Source organism: Rhinolophus hipposideros, assembly GCF_964194185.1.
Source record: "Rhinolophus hipposideros genome assembly, chromosome: X".
NCBI classification, from domain to species: Eukaryota; Metazoa; Chordata; class Mammalia; order Chiroptera; family Rhinolophidae; genus Rhinolophus; species Rhinolophus hipposideros.
This window is the reverse complement of record NC_138046.1, coordinates 81,179,859-81,201,660: the sequence shown is the minus strand read 5'-3', so window position 1 is coordinate 81,201,660 and position 21,802 is coordinate 81,179,859. Positions and strand designations below refer to the sequence as shown.

At 37.2% G+C, this 21,802-nt stretch overlaps 1 protein-coding gene across 2 annotated transcripts in view; it reads left to right on the top strand.

The window, feature by feature from the left end:
• The window catches only part of ASB12 (ankyrin repeat and SOCS box containing 12), a 182,235-nt gene that overhangs the window by 72,533 nt on the left and 87,900 nt on the right, over positions 1-21,802 (top strand). For both annotated transcript variants that reach the window (XM_081042042.1, XM_081042043.1), the window contains 4 exons: positions 3,536-3,661; positions 5,399-5,448; positions 8,265-8,465; positions 15,976-16,104. In XM_081042042.1, the coding sequence (XP_080898168.1) occupies positions 3,536-3,661; positions 5,399-5,448; positions 8,265-8,465; positions 15,976-16,104 (506 nt within the window). The remainder of the gene's footprint in view (positions 1-3,535; positions 3,662-5,398; positions 5,449-8,264; positions 8,466-15,975; positions 16,105-21,802) is intronic.

Below are 21,802 nucleotides of genomic sequence, written 5' to 3'. Positions count from 1 at the left end.
TTCTTGTTTCTATCCCAGGAGATTTGAATGTCCTTATATAATTTATTAAACACTTTGCACTGATAGTTCTTTGAGCTTTTATAGTCCAGTTGTCACATTCCTACTCCATCCAGCCTATTCTTCTGTCCCATAGAGACCTACCTATACACTTTTAACTTCTCTTTTTCCACCTTTTCCCACATTCTTCCCTATCTAGCCAAGACCTGGTGGTATAGCACTTCGTCCATTCCACCTTGCCCCTTATCCTTCCACTCTACCTGCCCTGGTAATCCTAGTTATTCTCTACATTTTCTGCTCTTACACCTGACTACTAAACATTGCTACAAAGAAATAAATCCCATAGCCATGTTAATTGGTACTATCACAGGTTTGTCGTCCGTAATCTTAGTTGTAGTTATGTAGTCTTAGGGCCACTTAATAGTCATTTTGTGTGTCCCGGTTGGGTCCCTGTCCTGTTCCACCAAGCAGCTATTCCTAATTTGTGCCTTGCTTTCAAGCTAGCTACACTACTGTTACTCCTCTGTCTATAAATACATATCCAAGAATGTATCCTTCTTAATGGAAAAATCAAGGTCATCTCTCATCTACTACTACTAATATCCTTACTGGCTATTTTTTTTGTCTCCTTCCTTGCTACCTCAGAGGAAATGGTGCCCCATGTTCTGTGTAAGACTAATCCCTCTATCTGTATTCTAAATCCCATCCTCTCTTCCTTCAAGGAACCTCGTACTCCACATTTTCAATCTATTCCTTTCAACTGGCTTCATCTCTCAGAAATACGCTCAAATACTTTCTCATTCCTAAAGAAAAATAGCTTTTCTTATCCTCTTCTAGCTGTTGTCCTCTTTTTTCTTGGGTAGAGCTTTCTTGAAAGTAGTTGACCTTCCCTATGAACACTTCCTCATCCACCTTCACTTTTCAGTTCACTGTGATAAGATTTCCATACCATTATTATGGCTCCTGCTGAAGTCACTAATGGCCTTTGACTTGTTAAATCTAAGGGTCACTCTTTATTCTATTTTGACCTCTTTCCTGCATTTGGTGCTGTTAATCCCTATATCTTTGAACCATTTTTGTAGTCGTGGTTTTAACCCTCCTCTTTGTACCTTTCAGGCTACGTCTTCACAGCCTGAATCCCATAATATCACTCCCCCCCCGTATTTTCCCTTTAAAAATCACTGCTTCTTCAGGTTTTTCCATTTCTTGCTTTGGTCTCTGCTTGGACAGCACTAGCCATACCCAGTTTCCACTATCATCTCTATTCATATAGTAGTCAAATCTACACTCTGGCCCAGTTTCCTCCCTCTCCTGGACTTCCAACTCACATATCCAGTTGTCCACTGAGTTCTCCATTGGATGTCCCTCAACTGGCTCACACTCACCATGGCCCAAACTGAAATCTTCTTACCTACTCCCCAAACCAACTAGAACTTGTTTCTTCTTCTGTGTTCACTATTCACATTAACGGTGCTGTCATCCACCAAGTTATTAAGCCACACTTTTCATAGTCATGTTCGGCTCTTCTCCTTCATCCCGTATCCTTTTTCATTCTTAGCATCACTCTTCTCCTTTTCAACCTCACTACTACTACTTAAGTTCAGGCCCTCATAGCCTTTTACAATTTTAGTAGCTCTGTGACTGTTCTTCCTGCATCCAAATTCAAGTCTTCTCCGTAACTGCCACCACAGTGAGAACATCTTATCAAGGCACTCCTCTGCTTTTAACAGTTCAGTGACTCTCTGTTGCCACCAAATAAAATGCACACTTGTTGTTCTGACCCTGGCCCTTCTGGGCAGGCCTGTCTCTCCTCAATCCTAGCCTAGCCTCAACCATTACCAAGGTACTTAAGAGTTCCTCAACTATATCATACCTTCTTGCATTTCTGCATGCTCTCGTCTTGAGCCCCTGTCTGGAATGTTCTTTCCTCATCTGTCTGACAAATGCCTACTCATCTGACAAGCCCACTTTAGTTGTCTCCTCTTCTTTGGTTATTTTGTGCCTTTGTTGTAGCTGGTATGGACTCTTACTGTTTTAGTGGTGATTGGTTTGTGGTTGTTCATGTAAGTGTTTGTCTCCTTTGTATCCCCAGTGCATACCATAGTGTTTCTTATATAGTCACTCAGTAATTATTGGCTAGGTGGTTGGATAAATGAATGAGTGAATACGAGGTCGGACAATTAAGTTTGTGAACTCCTCCTAGAAAAAGTGCTATATACCTCATTACTGAATATCACTATGGTCACCTTTGAAGTACTCCCTTTGGGAAGCTATGCACCAATGCAGGCACCTAGTCCGCCCTTCAAAGCAATTTTGGAACTCTTTCTGGACTGGCCATCAGAGCTGTCGTCGTATTACACTTGATGTCCTGAATGTCATCAAAATGTCTTCCTTTCACTATTTAAGAAAGAAGTCATTGGGGGCCAGATCAGGTGAGTAGGGAGGGTGTTTCAGTACACTTATCTGTTTACTGGCTAAAAACTCCCTTACAAACAGTGCTGTGTGAGCTGGTGCATTGTTGTGATCCAAGAGCCATAAATTGTTGGTGAAAAGTTCAGGTCGTCTAATAACTGTTTCACACAGGCTTTTCATCACTTCCAAGTGGTAAACTTGGTTGACTGTTTGTCCACTTGGTACAATTCATAGTGAATAATCCCTCTGCTATCAAAAAAGGTTAGCAACATCATTGCAGCAAGTTCGCAAACTTAATTGTCAGACCTCGTAAATTTCCTTCTTTTTCCTCACCTGATGAAATGCTGCTCTTTCTTCAAGGCTCAAGCTTCCCTGGATGCTACAGGATAAAGTTACTATACATTACTCTATAATAGCAGTTTTTGCACTATATTGTATTTATTTATTTACATTTGGTTACCCTAGTTTGTGATTTCTTTTATGGCAGAAACTAAGTCTCGTCTTTGTATCTCTAATACCTAGCACATACTAGGCACAGAGAGGTACATAATTGTTAGAATAAATAAGTGAATGCTCAATATCTATCATTGCCAAAATTGCCCAGATTGAGTAACTGCCCACATGTTTACATCATTCTGATTGTACAGAAACTGACCTAAGACAGGTAAACCTCTCCATCTTAAGTCGGAAGGATTTATATTAGTAAGACTAAATGTCTAAAGACTCCAGAAGAAATCATTGTTAGATCTGGGACTGGAATGCAGAACCGTCCTATCCGTGTTTGGGGGCATGTATTCTTCCTCTTGCCTACTCCTCTCTCTGAGAATTGATCCTGTCTACTTTAGAAGTTTTGTAAACTTAGAACTCCCTTGTTTTTCTTTTTACCCTGAATTATATATTGGTTTTGATTTTCTATACCTGTTAGATAATCTCTCCTTCTTCTATTGCACTCCTTTATTTTCTTTTTCATTCCCCATAGAGGATGTCATATTATGAGAAGAAATTAATGTAGCCCAGTAAAACCAGATTCTCTGTGCTGTAGAGATAGTATTTTGTGACCCTATTTATTAACCCAGCATACTATACAAAAGTTGTTTATGCTACTTTTTGCTTCTTGTCTTCACAGGCAGTGAAGGTAGAAAAGGCCAGTGTCTTAGTTCACTGTTCTGATGGGTGGGACCGCACAGCACAAGTCTGCTCTGTGGCCAGCATCCTCCTAGATCCGTTTTATAGGACATTCAAAGGTCTCATGGTAAGAGAGCAAGCAATTGTATTTTACTTTGCATGAGTGACAGATTGTGGATTAATCAAAAAGAATGCTCAACCAACTTGTTTTGTACAAGGAGTTCCAAATCTACAAAAATAGCTGTTTTTCAATTTAGCTTTTTTTCTACTAAATTAGGCATTTGCACTATATATGAGGTTTGATCAAACAATACATTGAATGTTTAAATAAAAAAAATTATTACAGTAAATGACACATTTCCATTAATCTCCCTCAAAATATGTCCCCTCGCTTCAAACACACTTACTCCATTGTTCTTGCCACTTTCTGAAGCAGTTCTGGGAGTTGTCTTTTGTGAGAGTCTTTAGTTGTGCTGTCATTTGACTTTGGGGAAGAGCCAGAAGTTGCATGGTGCCAGATCCAATGAATAAGGTGGATGAGGACACACTGTAATGTTTTTGTTTGACAGAACCTTTTATTTGACACGGAACCTTTCCATTGTGATCAACAAATATGGTGAATTCTGCTGCCGAGTGCCATCCAATGGAAAGACAGAGATCTTTAATATGGAAAGTGGCCCGTCAAACCTTAGTTACAGTGTGTGATAAGTTTCAACTTGTTCGGTGTAGTCAGTTGGGTGTGAGCTACAGTTGAGAGAAGGTGTGTTTTAAAGTGTGCCATAAATCATCCTCCATCGTGACAATGCTCCGTGTCACACATCGCTTCTGGTACAGCAATTTCTGTCAAATAAAAACATTATGGTTTGTCCTCATCCACCTTATTCACTGAATCTGGCACCGTGCAGCTTATGGCTCTTTCCCAATGTCAAAATGACCATGAAAGGTAAACGTTTTGAATCAATTCAGGACATCGAGGCAGCCACAACAGCGTAACTAAAGACCCTCATGAAGGAGGACTTCCAGAACCTCTTTGGAAAGTTGCAGGAACGATGGGATACGTGTGTTCGAAGCAAGGGGAATTAATGGCTATGTGTCTTTTACTGTAGTAATTTTTAAAATTTAAACATTTACCATATTGTTGGATCACACCTCGTATACTTTTTGTTGTACATTCAGCATAGTATCTTACCTATCAGAAGGTAAGTTATATGTAATAAATGTAATACACTGCTGTAAGGGCTACGAGTGACTCAAAAAGTTTGACTGGAGGACTGTTAAATAGACTGTCTGTTGGGTTCATCATCTTCAACATGTCAGCTGTTTGGATGTCAGACTCATGATTGTATTCTGGTGTTGAATCCAAGGCTTCTTAGTTGATCTTCCTAAGAAACAAAACTCACATTGGAGTTAATCCTCATTTTTTGGAAAAAAATTTTTTAAATGATTGCAAATACGTTTGTGCCAAGATTTGTTCTTGGTACATATCTGAATACTGATTTTGAAGTCCTGTTTTCTTCATCAGTTGAATTTAATATTGTGTTTATCAGTATTTCTTTTAGTTGTAGATCAAATGGCTTGTCACACATCGTGTAAAAGCCAAAAGAAATGTGACACTGGGTACAAATCCAGAATAATTTCTTCTGAGAGCATTTGAATTTTGAAAGCAGCCTGTGCAGGCCTTTAAAGGAAATCCAAGTTACTTACTTAGTTATCATTTGGGAAATTTACTTTATTTATTATCAGTCCACCCAAACTTGTACAAAATCTGTTTCATGAAAAAAGTGTTTTGATATTTTTATATTTATAACTAATTCATTTTATGATTCTCCTAATGCAAACTTTTATTTTTGTGTAAAACATGAAGATCCTGATAGAGAAGGAATGGATATCCATGGGCCACAAGTTCTCCCAAAGGTAAAAATATCCTCATTTTAAAGGAGGAGTCTAATGAAAGGTCATTAGCTTGAGGTTTATCAAAATCCAGTATGTTCTGGCATATGAAGGAGCAGAAAGTTGAACATGGCGTAAATCCCTTTTCATCAAGAAACAAGTATTCCAGACACTATGCTAGGATACTGAGGCTGAATAGGTGACTAGAATATTATCTCTGCCTTCAAAGTGTGCAAATAATTATATCAAATTGTTAAATATTTCAGGAAAGAACAAGGTATCATGGGTCACAGAAGAAAAAGTACTTAACTCTGCTTGAAGAATTCAGGATAGGTGTCCAGGAATAGGCAGCATTACAGATGAATTTTGGGGGGATGAATAGGAGTTTGCTAGACAAAACAGTGGGATGAGGAGTTCATTCAGGCAGAGGGAATAACATCTAAGACAGTGCGCCTTTTAACCTTTTATATGAAAAAAGACAGGAGCAGATTTGCAGATTTCTCTTCTTTAGTAAGGAAAGGGTGGTGCAATGTCTTAACATTCATGTAATGTCTGCTATAAGCAAAACAGCCTCACTGAGGCTTTACCTATGTTATAACAATCAACAAATATTGACCAAATATTTAACAGTATGCTGCATACCGTATCAAGACACTGAGCGGTTTACAAAAGGCACATACAATGTTTTACCCTCAGGGAAGTTACAGTTCAGGTTGTATTCTTCTTCATTGGTGTGTATCCATTTAATTTCATTTGATTGTCACTCTCTAGCCTTTTGGGTCTATCCATTTATTCGTCCTTCATCAACAAGCTTTGGGCCAGGCTGTATGCCAGGTTTTAAGGAGATTATGTTGAATCAGATATGGTTTCTGTCTCTTCTACAGAAAAGAAAATTGATGATAGTATAGTATGATAAATGGTAAGACAAAAAGGTAAATATAAACAAAAGCACCTAACCCATTCTGGGGCAACGAAGGCTTCCTGAGATTGGTGGCATTTTAGAACATTAAAGAATATAAGGTTGAAGACTTGAAAGAGACAGTGGGTGTTTGGTAGAATAAGATTCCTGAGGAGACAAGGGGGAGTAAAAGCTAAAATTCAATTGAAAAGGTTAGCATTAGCTATAATTAAGAACACATCTTCCATGGAGACTGGGTGGAATGACAGGCAATGAAGGAAATAAGTGTGCAAATGTCAGAGGCAGAAGTTAGGTATTTTTACTTGAGAGCTTGTTTTTTTTCCAGTGGTACTATAGACACCAGTGTGAAATAGGTTAGGGTTTTGAGAAGATAGCTTAAAATTTGCAAGAGCTATAAGTTTGATGGGAAAGTGGTGTTAAGGACATACATGAAGATTATTTGGGAGCAATTTCTAGATGATTATGGAGACTTAATTTTAAATGGCATCAGTTTGCATGCTTCCATGATATTTTCATGTAGCATTCATCAGTCAGGACCTGTGAGCAGAGAACATTGTACTTTAGGCTTATCTATAGCTGGATTTTGAAGGTGAGTAATTAAAGAAAGACCAGAAAGTTGAAGAAAATGGCAAGAGAATAGTAGTTGATAGGGCAGACCAAAGAGTATAGGCTGGATAATAAGGACGAAAGGGAAGCCAATAGGAATCTGGCAGGCTGAGAGGTTCAGAGATAAGGGCTGGAAAGGTAAGATAAGCAGCCTTTGGAAATATATGGTGGTCAGAGTAGGATATTGAGATTAAAAATTTTAAGTGCAGTATGAACCTCTATGTAATTTAAGATCCAGCCTATGGCCATGGATATGGGAGGATGATAGTGGAGTAGAGGTAAAGAGCAGTGAAGAGAATTGGATTTGAGTTAGTTGAGGAACCTGTTAAGCCAGTGCAAGTCATCTGCATGGATCCCAAAGATAAGGCTTAAGATAGGAGTCAGATTCCTCAGAAAACATGAGGAAGTGACCCAGAGACTTCTAGAGGAAGGGGAAGAGAGTATAAGCTAAACAGCATGACTCATAATTGAAGTATTTTTAAGAATGAAAAGAATAGTAGAAAGCAGTGGTAGGAGCAAGGAGAAAGCTGATCCCACCTCTGCCTTGTTTTAGGATTATGATATGTGGAGAGTGGAATGATGAGCATTCTCTATTTGATTTGGGCCCCAGGAAGAGGTGATGTCCTTGGTGAGGCATATTTCAGTTAAATCAGAAATTAGAACATACCATGTAGAGGCTAAAGATATTGTGTTTATTTCCAGTGGAATGTGGTTTCCAATGGAGTATGGTTTCCAGTGGATGGTAGAGTTGGTAAATAGGGCATCATGTGGGAGGAAACATTAAACAGTTCTAGTATGAGTTTGTTCATTCATTTAATAAATGTTTATTAAATACCTATTTCATGTCAAGAACTGTACAGTAAACAATGGAAGTATGGTCCTGACTCACAAGAGTTAAACGTGGCTGTTTAAGTTTAAATTAATTATAATTAAATACTGCAGTTAAAAATTCAGATCCTCAGTCACACTAGCCACATTTCAAGTGCTTAGTAGTTAGTGACTACCATATTGGACAACAGAGATATGGAACATTTCTATCACTAGAGAAAGTTCTGTTGTAAAGAGGGTAGAGGGTGTAGGAGGAAATAGAATAGATGACCAAAGGGCTTACAATCTGGGTGATAGTGAAGGATACCAGTAGCTAAGAGATGTGTTGGGATTAACAAGCTTTGAGATTCTGGGTGGCATTTTGGCATGAGGTGTTTACTTGCCAGTGACAACAGAGAAAAAAGGTGACCTCGTTGTAGCCTATTCCAAACAGTGTAATCCCAGATGTGAGCTGTTGTCTTTCTTTACCTTTATTTGCATCTCTCAGGTGTGGCCATCTGGATGGGGACTCTAAAGAAGTATCCCCTGTCTTCACCCAGTTCCTAGACTGTATCTGGCAATTAATGGAACAATTTCCCTGTGCCTTTGAGTTTAATGAAATTTTCCTGCTGGAGATCCATGACCATGTTTTTTCTTGCCAGTTTGGGAACTTCCTTGGAAACTGCCAGAAGGATCGGGAAGCTCTGAGGTGAATACAGTTTGTGACAAAACACTAAATAGGGAGAGGGGCTCAGTCCAAAAGGAATGTGTACACCACCCTGATTTGGGGAGAGGAGTTCAGGACAGGGGAGGAGATAACAACTATAAAAAAGAACTTTTGAGGTGTAAAGCACTCACTGTTTGCATGGGGATTCCTCAGAACCTCAGATTCCTCATCTGTAAAATATGGATAATAACACCTACTTTTTGGAGCAATCATGAGGAACCGATAAAAAATGGATATGCAAGGACTTTGTAAAGAATCAGTTACTGTGCAGATATGAGTAGCCGTTATCTGCAGTCCTTCATCATTTGTATTAGAGAGCATGAAATGGCAGCTCATAAGCCAAATCTGGCTCAACAGGCATGTTTAGTCTGTGGAGTATTTTTTTAAACTGTGAATTAGTTGTCAACATTTTAATACCAGGATATTTCACATAAAAATATAGTTATTTTAGGATTTTGTCCTAAATAGAAAAGCCATTGTGCCAAGATACTGTCCTGAAAAATCAGGAGGTCTGGCAACAATGGACCTGTGTTTTCTCTTGGCCATTATCAGCTAAAGCTGAATAGCAGCTTCTCAGAGTGGATGAGGCAAACTCCCTTGTGTTTTCCACAGTCTCATCACCCCCTATAATTTATTCTCAGCCCTTTTCTAATATTATCTTCCCAGCTCCTGTAGGTGGTTGAATTTTCATTCAATTTAAACTCTAACATCCCTACAATATCCAAAGTGTAAACTTTTCTTGAGGTAGACACGATAAAGTTGCTGTGAGCAGTATTCTATGTTTTATAATTAAAGAGATAGACAAGGAAGAAGCTGTCTTACAATGCACTCTTATTTCACAGCTGTTGGATAAGTAGCAGTTAGCTGAAGTTCTCAGGCCCCTTTATGACGTATCCTGGATGACATCACTTCTCTGTGATTCCATTTTGTTGTCAAAACAGAGAACAGTGATGGATCTTGATGCTTTAACATTTGTACTCACTTGGCAGCTTCTGTACATATTTCTCTTCCTTTTTGCAACCAGATCTTTCTTACCCTCTCCCTAAATGCTTTTAGACACATTCATTCTCTCTAGCATTAAATAACACCCATTATTTTTTCCATCTTCTTTTTCTACCCTCTTAAAATGATATAGCCTAATATATCCTAGACCCATTCCACAATCAAATTTGAATCTCCATATAAAAGTACAAAAGTTCAACATTTTAACACGTATTAAAATAGTGATTACTTAAAAGAGGCAGAGGTTTAGGGATAAAATTTAATGAGGTATTTTAGGTAGAGTCTGGAACAGTGTTTGAAACATAGTAGATAATAAATGTTAGTTACCTTATCTCTGCAAGATTTTTTTTTCTGTTTTAACCAACAACAAATGAGAAAGACAGATATACAGGGCTTTAGGCCACACCAGAATGGTCTGAGGATTATAAAAGTTAAAAGACTACAATTTAGGTTCTGCCACCTATGCCATTCCTCTTTGTTGTCTTCCTTGAGACGGTATGTTCCAAATGACCTTCCCCTGCATGGTTATATGCAGCTTTCATTGGGGACCACTGCAACCCATGATTTTTAAGGTGTTAACTAAGGGACTTCCTTGCTTGGTGAGCAAGGTTCCATGGTCTCAACTAAGGTATGAGAAATAATGTTGCACATAAATATCGCAGTCTGTAGCTGCCCATCTAGGATAACTTACAAATATTTGCTAATATATGTTACCATTTGGAAATGACATCATAGAAATGGCAGTCTGAGGTGAGCCTCTTGAAATCTTCCCTGGAATTTACAACAAATTGAAGAGTTATAATTCCACAAAGGACTTCCTGTAAAACAGACAGACAAAACTAAGAGACGTAGAACTGAAATCATCTAAAGGTGGGCAAACTGGGCGAGCGGGTGAGGAGGGAAAGAGGAAGTACAGAGACATGACTGCACAGGACGCAGATCGGATTTCGGAGCTCTGAGCCACCTGCATTCTGGAGCTACTGCATTCGCAAGAGAGGGAAGAATTTGGACTGCTAGCGCTACCCTTATGTCCACAGTCCTGCCTGAGGCATCAGCATATGACACGTTTGAACCCCACCCTCATGGCAGAGAACTCGGAACAAAGACTGAGGAAAGAAAGGTGAAAACTGGTTTAAGCCCTTACAGCCAAGGAAAGGATGGAAGACATAGGCACAGAGCCTAGCCGAACCACCCCCCTCCCAGAGCTCTCCCCACCCGTCTGTCCAGTGCTAGAAGCAAAACAGTAGCAGTGTCAGATCAAAAGAACACAATAATTGCAGTTCTCAGAACTGTAGCCCACAGCCATGGACTGGCTGCCCAACTAGTTCCAGCGTAGGGGAGGAGGCTGGGGTGCAGGATTGGCTTTACTAGTGTTCACTGCCATTGCTCAAACCCACTTTTCACAACCCAACCCACCCCTTCCCCACCTATCTGGGTGGAACCCTACAGAAGTAAACAGAGCCCCTGAAACACAGGCATTGAGACTGATGCAGGAAGAGCTTTGAACTTCGGAAGTACTCCACATTCCGCATAGATGCGGTGCCCTGAGAACCAGGTGACCTGCTCACAGAGGAGAAACCCACGATCCAAGGAGTCCCACCCCCCGGCCCATTCTGTGAGAACCCGGAACAGTGCAGAGAAAATATAACACTTCAGTGTGAGAGAGAATAAAAGGCTGCAGTTGGAGAGAAAATAAAGCATTCTACCAACACGTACTGGAAAACAAAAGATTAAGACCACTTCCTATCAACCTGTTGCAGAACCCACTCCTGTAAATGTCTAGGAAGAGAAAAGTAATGCACTAATTGCCATGAATAATCAAGGTGACAAGGCAGCTCAAAAAGAAAATTAAAAGTCTCCAAAAAATGACTTAAAGACATGTTAATATGTGCCACCAATGACAGAATTGAAGATGGCAATTCTGAAAGAAAAAAAACACTCAGCAAGATATAAGAAAACACAGGCAGTTTAATGAACTCAGAAACACAATCAAAGAACAAAATAAACATTTTACCAAAGAGATTGAAATTTTAAAACAGAACCAAACAGAATTTCTGGAGACTAAGAACTCAATAAAAGAAATGAAGAATGAAACAGCCAGCTTAGGTAATAGAGTACACCAGATGAAGGAAAAAATCAGTGACATCGAAGACAGAAATCTGGAAATGACATAGATGGAAGAAAAGAGAGACTTAAGAGTTAAAGGAAATGAAAGAACTCTATGAGAACTTTCTGACTACACCAGAAAGAGCAATATAAGAGTAATGGGCATACCAGAAGGAGAAGAAAGGGAGAAGGGAACAGAGAGTGTATTGAAACAAATAGTTGATGAGAACTTCCCAAACTTGTGGAAAGAACTGGATCCTCGAATCCGAGAAGCAAATAGAACACCTAATTACCTCAATCCCAACAGGCCTTCTCCAAGGCACATTGTTTTGAAGCTGTCAAAAATTAACAACAAAGAAAGAATTCTCAAGTCATCCAGAGAAAAGGAGATGGTACCTTGAAAAGGAAATCCCATTAGATTATCATCAGATTTTTCAGCAGAAACTCTACAAGCCAGGAGGGAGTGGAATCAAATATTCAAATTATTGAAAGAGAAATTATGAGCCAAGAATAACATATCCAATAAAGATATCCTTCAGATATGAATGAGGAATAAAGACCTTTCCAGACGTACAAGAGCTATGGGAATTTTCTAAGACACGACTTGCACTACAAGAAATACTGAAGGAGGCTATTCGACGTGAAAAAAAAAAGCAAAAGAATACAAAGTAAAAGAATACAAAATAATATTACAAACAGACAGACTGGACAGTAGGAACTGGCAACCCACACACCAAATAAGACACAGTACAATTAAACACATCAGTCAGGGTAAGAAGAAAAAGAAAGCACTTAAGAAAAAGGAGGATAAAAAAGTAACTTGCTAATGCAGTGCAGAGGTCAACTCACAGCATAAATAGGGATAATTTGTGACAACAAAAATATAAAAGGGGAGAAAGTAAAGGTCTGAACCAGCACAGGGGAATGGAGAAAGTACGTATGCTGAAGAAATTAAAATATTCTAAATGTGAAACTTTTGTTTGCGGGAACTTAATGGTAAGCACTCAAAAAAAAAAAAAATCCAGAACTGAAATATATAAAAAAAAGGAGAAATAGAGGGAAAAATCATAGAATAACACCACACTGAAATAGTAGACAGTAACAAGAAGGCAAAGAAACAATGGAGACACAGTCGTGCGAGAAAACGAAAGATTGGTTATAGGAAATTCTCACATATCAATAATCACCCTAAATGTAAATTCATTTACATTTCATTTACATAAACTCACCAATAAAAAGGCACAGAGTAGCAGATTGGATCAAAAAACTAATCCCAACCATATACTGTCTCCATGAGACACATCTCAGCTACAAGGACAAGCATAGACTCAAAGTGAAAGGGTGGAAATTGACACTCCAAGCAAATGGTATCCAGAGAAAATCAGGTGTACCATACTGATACCAGATGATACAGACTTCAGGGTGAAAAAGATAACGAGACAAAGATGGACATTTCATAATGGTAAAGGGGACTATACAACAAGAAGACGTAACAGACATCAATATTTATGCCCCCAACAGGGACCACCGAAATATGCCAAGCAACTACTAACAGAACTAAAGGGAGAAATTGACCAAAACACAATTATACTAAGGTACTTAAATACATCATTGACAACTATGGGTGGGTCATCCAAACAGAAAATAAATAACGAAATAGCAGCCCTAAATGACACATGTGATATAATGGACCTAATTGACATTTATAGAGCCCTTCATCCTTGAACATCAGAGTATACATTCTTTTCTAGTGTACATGGAACATTCTCAAGGATAGACCATATATTGGGACATCAAATCAGACTTAGCAAATTTAAGAAGCCTGAAATCATCCCAAGCATGTTCTCTGATCACAAGGGTTTGAAATTGGATATCAACTGAAAAAAGAAAGCAGGAGAAATCATAAATATGTGGAGATTAAACATCATCCCTTTAAAGAAGGACCACATCAATGAAGAAATAAGAGGAGAGATCAAAAGATACATAGAAACAAATGAGAATGAAAATACATCCTACCAAAATTTTTGGTATGCAGCAAAAGCAGTTTTAAGAGGGAAATTTATATCATTACAGGCATTTCTCAAGAAACAAAAAAATCCCAGATAAATGACCTCATGTTACACCGTGAAGAACTAGAAAAAGAAAAAATGAAATCCAAAGTCAGCAGAATAACCTAAATAATAAAAATCAGAGCAGAACTAAATGAAATAGAGAACCAAAAGGTAATAGAAAAAATTGTGACAGAGAGCTGGTTCTTGAAAAGATTAATAAAATTGACAAACCCTTGGCAGGGTCACTAAGATAAAAAGAGAATAGACAGAAATTCAGAAATGAAAGAGGGGAAGATACCACGGATGCCAAAGAAATACAAAAAGATTATTCAAGAATATTATGAAGGTTTATGCCACGAAATTCAATAACCTAGAAGAAATGGATAAGTTCGTAGAAACATAGCCATCCTAGGCTGAATCATGAAGTATTGAAAATCTAAATAGAAGAATCAACAGTACAGAAACTGAAGCAGTCATCTGAAACCTTTCCAACGCAAAAGTTTATGACCAGGTGGCTTTACTAGTGATTTCTACCAAACATTCACGTAGGATCTAATACCTGTCCTACTCAACATTTTCAAACAAATTAGAGAATATAAAATATAGGTACTAAACTTAAGGACCTTGCATTCAAAGTTGATTTTATGAATTTGACTTGAAAGGCAAGGGAAATAAAAACTAAAATAAATGAATGGGACTATATCAAACTAAAAAGCTTCTGCACAGCAAAAGAAACCATAGAGAAAATAAAGAGGCAACCAACTGAACGAAAGCAGATGTTTGCAAACAATGCCTCCGATATGGGGTAATATCCAAAATATACAAGGAACTCGTGCAACTCACCAGGAAAAGAACAAACAATCCTGTTGAAAAATGGACAGAGGCCTGAAGAGACATTTCTCCAAAGAGGACATACAAATGGCCAATAGACATATGAAAAAATGCTCAATTCACTAATCATCAGAGAAATGCAAATAAAAACTACACTGAAATACCACCTCACACCAGTTTAAATACCAGTTTAAATACCACCTCACACCAGTGTATCATCAAGACAAATAATAACAAGTGTTGGAGAGGCTGTGGAGAAAAGGAACCGTGATACTTTGTTGGTGGGAATGCAGATTGTTGCAGCTGGTACGGAAGACAGTGTAGAGAGGCCTCAAAAAATTAAAAATAGAATTACCATATGATCCAGCAATCCCTCTCTTGGGTATCTACTGACAAAATCTGAAAACATTTATCCCTAAAGATACATGTGCTCAGATGTTCATTGCAGCTTTATTTATGGTGGCCAAGACAGGGAAACAACTGAAGTGTCTGTCCTTCGATACGTTCAAGGATAAAGAAGTTTTGGTATATATACACAATACTATTCTGCCATGAGAAAAGACGAAATAGTGCCAGTTGCGACAACATGGATGGATCCTGAGATTACAATGCTAAGCAAAATATGTCAGTTGGAAAAAGTCAAGAACTATATGATTTTACTGATATGTGGTATATAAAACTGAAAACAAGAAAGCAACAAGCAAACAAATGAAGAAACAAAAACTCATAAACACAGACAATAGTTTTGTAATTCACAGAGGGTCTGGTGGGGTGGTAGATGAGGGTAAAATGGATCAAAAATATGTTGATGGAAGGAGAAGTCACTTTGGGTGGTGAACACACAAAGTGATATATAGGTGATGTGTGACAGAATTGTACACCTGAAAACTATGTAACTTTATTAACACTTATCACTCCACTAAGCTTTAATTTTTTTTTAAAAATTACCGTTTTCTCTCTGTCTTATACCTTCTGAGAGAAACAGAAGTTGCCTTGAAATAAAATGAAATACGAAAGAGCCAGAAATTCACCCTCTAGGCTGTGTTTTTACTTTAACTTAGCAGAATTTTAAACATAATTCCAATTTAAAAAAAATTGAAAGGTGATCAGTCCATAGAATTCCAGATTTGGAAGAGACCTTAGAGGTCACAGTATTTGAATGGGAAGACAGTCACAGAAAATGGTATTGTCATTCCTAAGATCTTTAGCTACTCCACAACAGCAGCTTTACCTAGCATCTCCTGCTCTCCAGTGTCAAAGTCTGTAACTTCTTATTCATTAAAAAAACTGATAAATTCAAGTCCAGATAATTCATTATTCTTATAATTCTAATAATTCTTATTAGCCACTTATTTCTATTTTCTTTCTATCATGTCCTATCACTATGTGTTGAATTGAGTTACTTATTAGTAAAATTTGGCTGATTATCAAGTTCTGCAGAACTGTTGAGATTACTTACTTGCTGCTGTTAATTTGTTGCCTTGTTTTTCTTTTTTTGACAGAGTCTGTGAGAAAACCCATTCTGTGTGGCCTTTCTTGGTTCAGAGGAAACCAGATTTCAGGAACCCTCTCTATAAAGGCTTCACTATGTATGGTGTGCTCAATCCTAGTACTGTGCCCTACAACATTCAGTAAGTTCCTAAGCTGTCTCTTCCTTTATACCAGCCAGCCCCAAGGCCTCAGCTGCTTTGCCTTTCCTTGTATATCTGCCATCATCTTCATAAGCATGACTGTGGAGTAGGACATTCTCCCCAGATCACCCATTCCTTGCTGCCTCTGAAAACAAGACCACTGTCCTTTTGATTTTCAGGGCTTTGCTGTTACTTGCTTAAGGAAATAAACAAGAAATAATAGTTGATTAATAGTAGTACTACCAGTCAGGATGTGTGTTGCATCTTTTTTTTTTCTTTTTTCTGTTAAAATTTATTGGGGTAACAATGGTCAACAAAGCTACATAGGTTTCAACTATACCATTCTATAATGTGTCGTCTATATATTGTGTATGTGTTCACCACCCAGAGTCACTTCTCCTTCCATTACCATATATATGACCCCCTTTCTTGTAACCACTAAACTGTTGTCTGTGTCTATGAGTTTTTGTTTCTTTGTTTGTCTAGTTCCTTTGTTGCTTTCAGTGTTATATCCCACATATCAGTGAAATCATAGGGTTCTCGACTTTTTCTGTCTGACTTATTTTGGTTAGCATAATATTCTCAAGATCCATCCATGTTGTTGCAAATTGCACTATTTCATCTTTTCTTATGACAGAGTAGTATTCCATTGTGTATATATACCACATCTTCTTTATCAAGTTATCTGTCGAAGCATACTTTGATTGTTTCCACCTATCTGAATGTTTATTAATTCTAATAGTTTATTTTGTGTATTCCTTAGGATTTTGTTTATATAAAATCATGTTGTTTCTGAACAAAGATTGTTTTACTTCTTCCCTTCCAATTTGGATGATTTTTTTTTTTTTTTTTTTTTTTTACTTTTTTTTTTTTTATTAATTAATTTATTTATTAGTTTCAGGTGTACAAAACAAGGTAATACTTAGACGTTCATCATTTATATCCCTCATACTGTGAACCCCCCTCCCCCCATCCACTATCCCTCCGACCTCACACTGAACCATCACATTATATATATAAAATTATAGTTGGCATTCATTAATGTTTAGCTTCTGATGTACAATGCCATGATCAGGTATCCACAGTATCCCTGAGGTGGTCTCCCAAATAGGACGCATGCCAATTTGGATGATTTTTATTTTCTTGCCAAATTGCCGTCTCTAGAACTTCACAGAGTATTTTTTAAAATTCCATCATGACTTCTTTGATCAGTTGGTTTTTTAAGCATGTGTTGCTTAATTTCCACATATTTGTGAATTTTCTAAGTTTCCTTTTGTTGCTGTAATTTAATTCTAATTTTATTCCATTATGGTCAGAGAATACAGTTTTTATGATTTTAATCTTTTTAAATGTATTAAGATGTGTTTTAAGACCTAACGTAAGTTATATGCTGGAGAATGATGTCTGTTTTGCAAATGATGTGTATATTTTGAGAAGAATGTGTGTTCTCCTGCTCTTAGGTATAGTGTTCTAATATGTCTGTTAGTTCTAATGGGTATGTAATATTGTTCAAGTCTCCTATTTTCTTATTCATCTTCTGCCTCGTTGTTCTGTTCATTATAGAAAGTGGGATATTGTAGTCTCTAGCCATTACTGTAGAGCTGTCTATTTTTCCCTTCAGTGCCATTGCATGTCTATTTCTCCCTTCAGTTTCATCAATTTTTGCTTCATATATTTTCGGCTTCATTATTTGGTGCATATGTGTTTATAACTTACATATTCTTGAGGGATTGACCGTTTTTATGACTACGTAGTGTCCTTTTTTTCTCTTGTAACAGTTGTTGACTTACTATTTTGTCTTTATTAGTATAGCCACACCAGCTCTCCTTTGGTTTCTATTTGTATGGAATATCGTTTTCTATCCTCTCATTTTTTTCCACTTTGAGTTTAAAGTGAATCTCTTGAAGACAGCATATAGTTAGATCATGTTTTAAATCATGTTTTTTAAATCCATTTTGTAAACTTCTGCCTTTTAATTGGATAATTCCATTTACGTTTAAAATAATTCCTGATGAGAAAGGACTTCTCCCACTTCACTATTTATTTTCTGTACATCTTATCTTTTTGTTCCTTAAGTTCTCCATTGCTACTTTGTTTTATATTACATTGATTTTTTAAGTGATTTATTTTAATTCTCTCATCTTTCATATTCTATGCATTTTTTATATACTTTGTTACTTGTCACCCTGGTGACTACAATTAACTTCTTAAATTTATAACATTCTACTTTCAATTTATACTAACTTTGCTTCAGTTGTATTTAAAATCTCTATTCCTATACAGCTCCATTCCCCCCCCTTTTTTTTTTTACAAATTACATCTTGTACATTGTGTGTCTATTAATGTAGACCTGTAATTATTGTTTTGTAATTTGTTTAAGGAAGAAAAGAGGAATTACAAATAAAAAATACAATATTGCTGTCTTGTGTATTTACTTAATCAGTTGTCTTTATCGGTATTCTTCATTTCTTTGCATGGGTTAGAATTACTGTATAGTGTCTCTTTTAATTTCAGCCTATAGGTCACTTTGTTGATTTTTATTCTAGAGCAAGTGTATTGATGATTAACTCCAGCTCTTGTTTATATGGCAATGTCTTAATTTCTTCTTCACTTTTAAAGGATAGTTCTAACCAGATATATAATTCTTGGTTGACAGTGTTTTTTTTCTTTTAGCAATTTAAATATGTGATCCCAGTGCTTTCTGACTTTTGTGGTTTCCAATGACAAATCAGCTGTTAAGCTTCTTGAGGATCCCTTGTATGTGGTGAGTAGCTTCTGTCTTGTTGCTTTCAAGATTCTCTGTCTTTTGATGGTTGATTGTGTCTCAATGTGAATGTCTTTGAATTCATCCTACTTGGAATTTCTTGAGCGTTTTAAATGTGTAGATTCATATCTTTCATCAAATTTAGGATGTTTGTGACGGTTATGTCTTTGAATATTCTTTCTGCCTCTTTCTATCTCTTCTGCCGTTCTGGGACTACAATTATTTGTGTGTTGGTATGCTTGATAGTCTCCCACAACTCCCTTAGGCTCTGTTCACTTTTCATCATTGCTTTTTCTTTCTACTCCTTAGAGTGGGTAATCTCAATAGACGTATCTTCCAGTTAATTTATTCTTCTGCCTGCTCAAATCTGTTGCTGAATCCCTCCAGTGAATTTTTCATTTCACTTATTATACTTTTCATCACCAGAATTTCTGTTTGGTTTCTTTTACTAGTTTCTCTCTTTATTGATACTCATTATTTGATGATATTTTATCTTCCCGGTTTTCTTTTGTTCTTTGAGCATATTTCAGACAATTGATTTAAAGTATTTGTCTAATAAGACCAATGTCTGGGCTTACTCATGAGCAGTTTCTATTAATTTTTTTTTCCTGTGAATGTGCCATACTTTCTTGTTTCTTTCTGTTCCTCATAAGTTTTTGTTGAAAACTGGCAGTTTGAGTACTTTATGATAATTCTGGAAATCAGAGTCACCCCTCTTCAGGGTTTTTTGTTGCAGTTTGTTGTTTGTTATTGTTATTTGATTAGTGACTTTTCTAAACTGTATTGTTTTTCATGTGTGATGACTGAATTCTCCTTCCATTAGCTAAGTGGTCAGCTAGTGATTGAACAGAGATTTTCTTAAATGAAAAAGAAAAGTTTCCTGTCTTTGCACATTGGCTCTGTGTTGTGTACACCTTCATTGCTTAGCAAGGCCATTTGTAAATCTCCCTTAGTCATCACTTCCTGCTGTGCAGAGTCTGAAAGTCAGCCACTGGTAAAGCTTAGGGTCTTCTCGATTTTTTTCTGATCGTATATGTAGCCCTGGGCATGTACTTGGCCTTTTACATGCCATGATATATACAGGAGGATTTCAGTGCCCTTGTTTTCCCATGTGTCTTCCTCCCAAACCTCCTTCTTTTCAGAATTTTCAATATTTCTGCTGCTTGCCCCATCTGTTATCTCTTGCCTCAGATTCCTCTATCTAGTATATTTGCCTTTAAGTTATTTTAACACTGTCCATAAGGTCACTTCAGCTTTGAGGAAGTTCTAAGGTGGGCAAAACAAGCCCCTGAGCCCATCTTTCAGGAAGATACCAAGGAAGTCAATGTACAAACACAATATTTTGATAACAAGGTCAGTATTGCCCGCTCTGGCATCAGAAAGCCACATTGGTTATGTGAACTGCTATCCCCAAAACTGCTGCTAAATTGGGGAGTGAAGGCTGGCAGGTCCATAAGTCAAAATGTGGTAATACTCTCTTACCAAAATTAATCTTTGTTTTTCATTAAACATCCCCCTGGTTGTTCTGAGTTTTGATTAGATTCTGAACTTTCAAAAAAGTTGACTATTACAATTTTTGCCTGCTTAATCATTGCTTTTGTGAAGGGACAGAGTTTTGGAAATCCCTACTTCACCATTTTCAGTGATGTCACCAATGATAGATATTTTTTCTTGCCACCATTACTCTTCTTAGCTTTGGATATTCCAAATGAGAAATTCTAAGTGAAGTGATGCTAGTTTACAATGCTTCTTGATAATTATAATGCCAGAAATTCTTCTGTATTTCTTTGAGAAGTGAAAACCAGATAAAGGGCAACACATGATAGACACATTTTTTTTTCCCACTAAGTAAAACTGAAACCCTTGGACATTATAAAACCAACATTAAACTTTGGACAGTGGAGAGATGAAGGCAGGCTAATTATGGTGCACAGGACTAAAGGAACAACGCAGTTGTGAGTTCCATGGGTTTTGTTTTTGCTTCATACAAGTCGCCAGACCTGGAGCTGGAGAAGCTGGCAATCCAGAAACATCAAGAAGACAAAAAAAGCCGTAAGAAAAGCTTGTTTTTTCTAGCCAAAGGACCAGAAAAGGGACAGCATAGCAAGACAGAAAACTTAGACAATAAGTTTTAGTGAAACACTACAGAAATAAACTGTGACCCTACCCAGCCAGCAAAGGCCAAGTAGGGAGCCTACATTTGTATCCTTATCAAGCTGTAAGAAAGCACCCAAATGTCCCCACATCCACTCCTTCTGTGTGGTGTCACAGAAGGTCAGCTGGGAAGCTTGGATTTTTTTCCCCACTAGAGACTGTTCCTGGCAATATCAGTAGAGATCATGTGACAGCCTCACTTCAAATACCAGGGGTGCCAAAAAAAATGTATAGAAGTGGAAACTTTGGTCAGCGTTGCTCAAGTAGTAGTTTCCTGTAATCAGAAGTGTCTGGACACTGATGGTAACCACTTTGAGCACCTGTTGTAATTGCAGAAGTCAAATGTGACTTGTATTCATCTTTTGGTATTGGCATATATTGAGTATTGCAATTTTAATATAGTTTTCCTTAAAATGTGTATACATTTTTTTTAGCACCATCTATATAATGGTAAATGTACATTGGAAGTAAAAGAATGGAAGGACATATCATGAAAACACAAAGGAAAGCAGGAATGGCCATATTATGAATGGATAAAGTAGACTTCAGAAGAGAGAAAATCACCATAGACAAAATTACCATAGACAAAATTACCATAGACAAATTAGAAAATTACCATAGAAAATTTACCATAGAAAATTACCATAGACAAAGAGGGGCATAACATAATGATAAAAAAATTCAATCCAATAAAAATAAAGAGCAACCTTAAATTTATATGCACCAAGCAAAAGACATACAAAATATATGACACAAAAATGGATAGAACTGAAAGGAGAA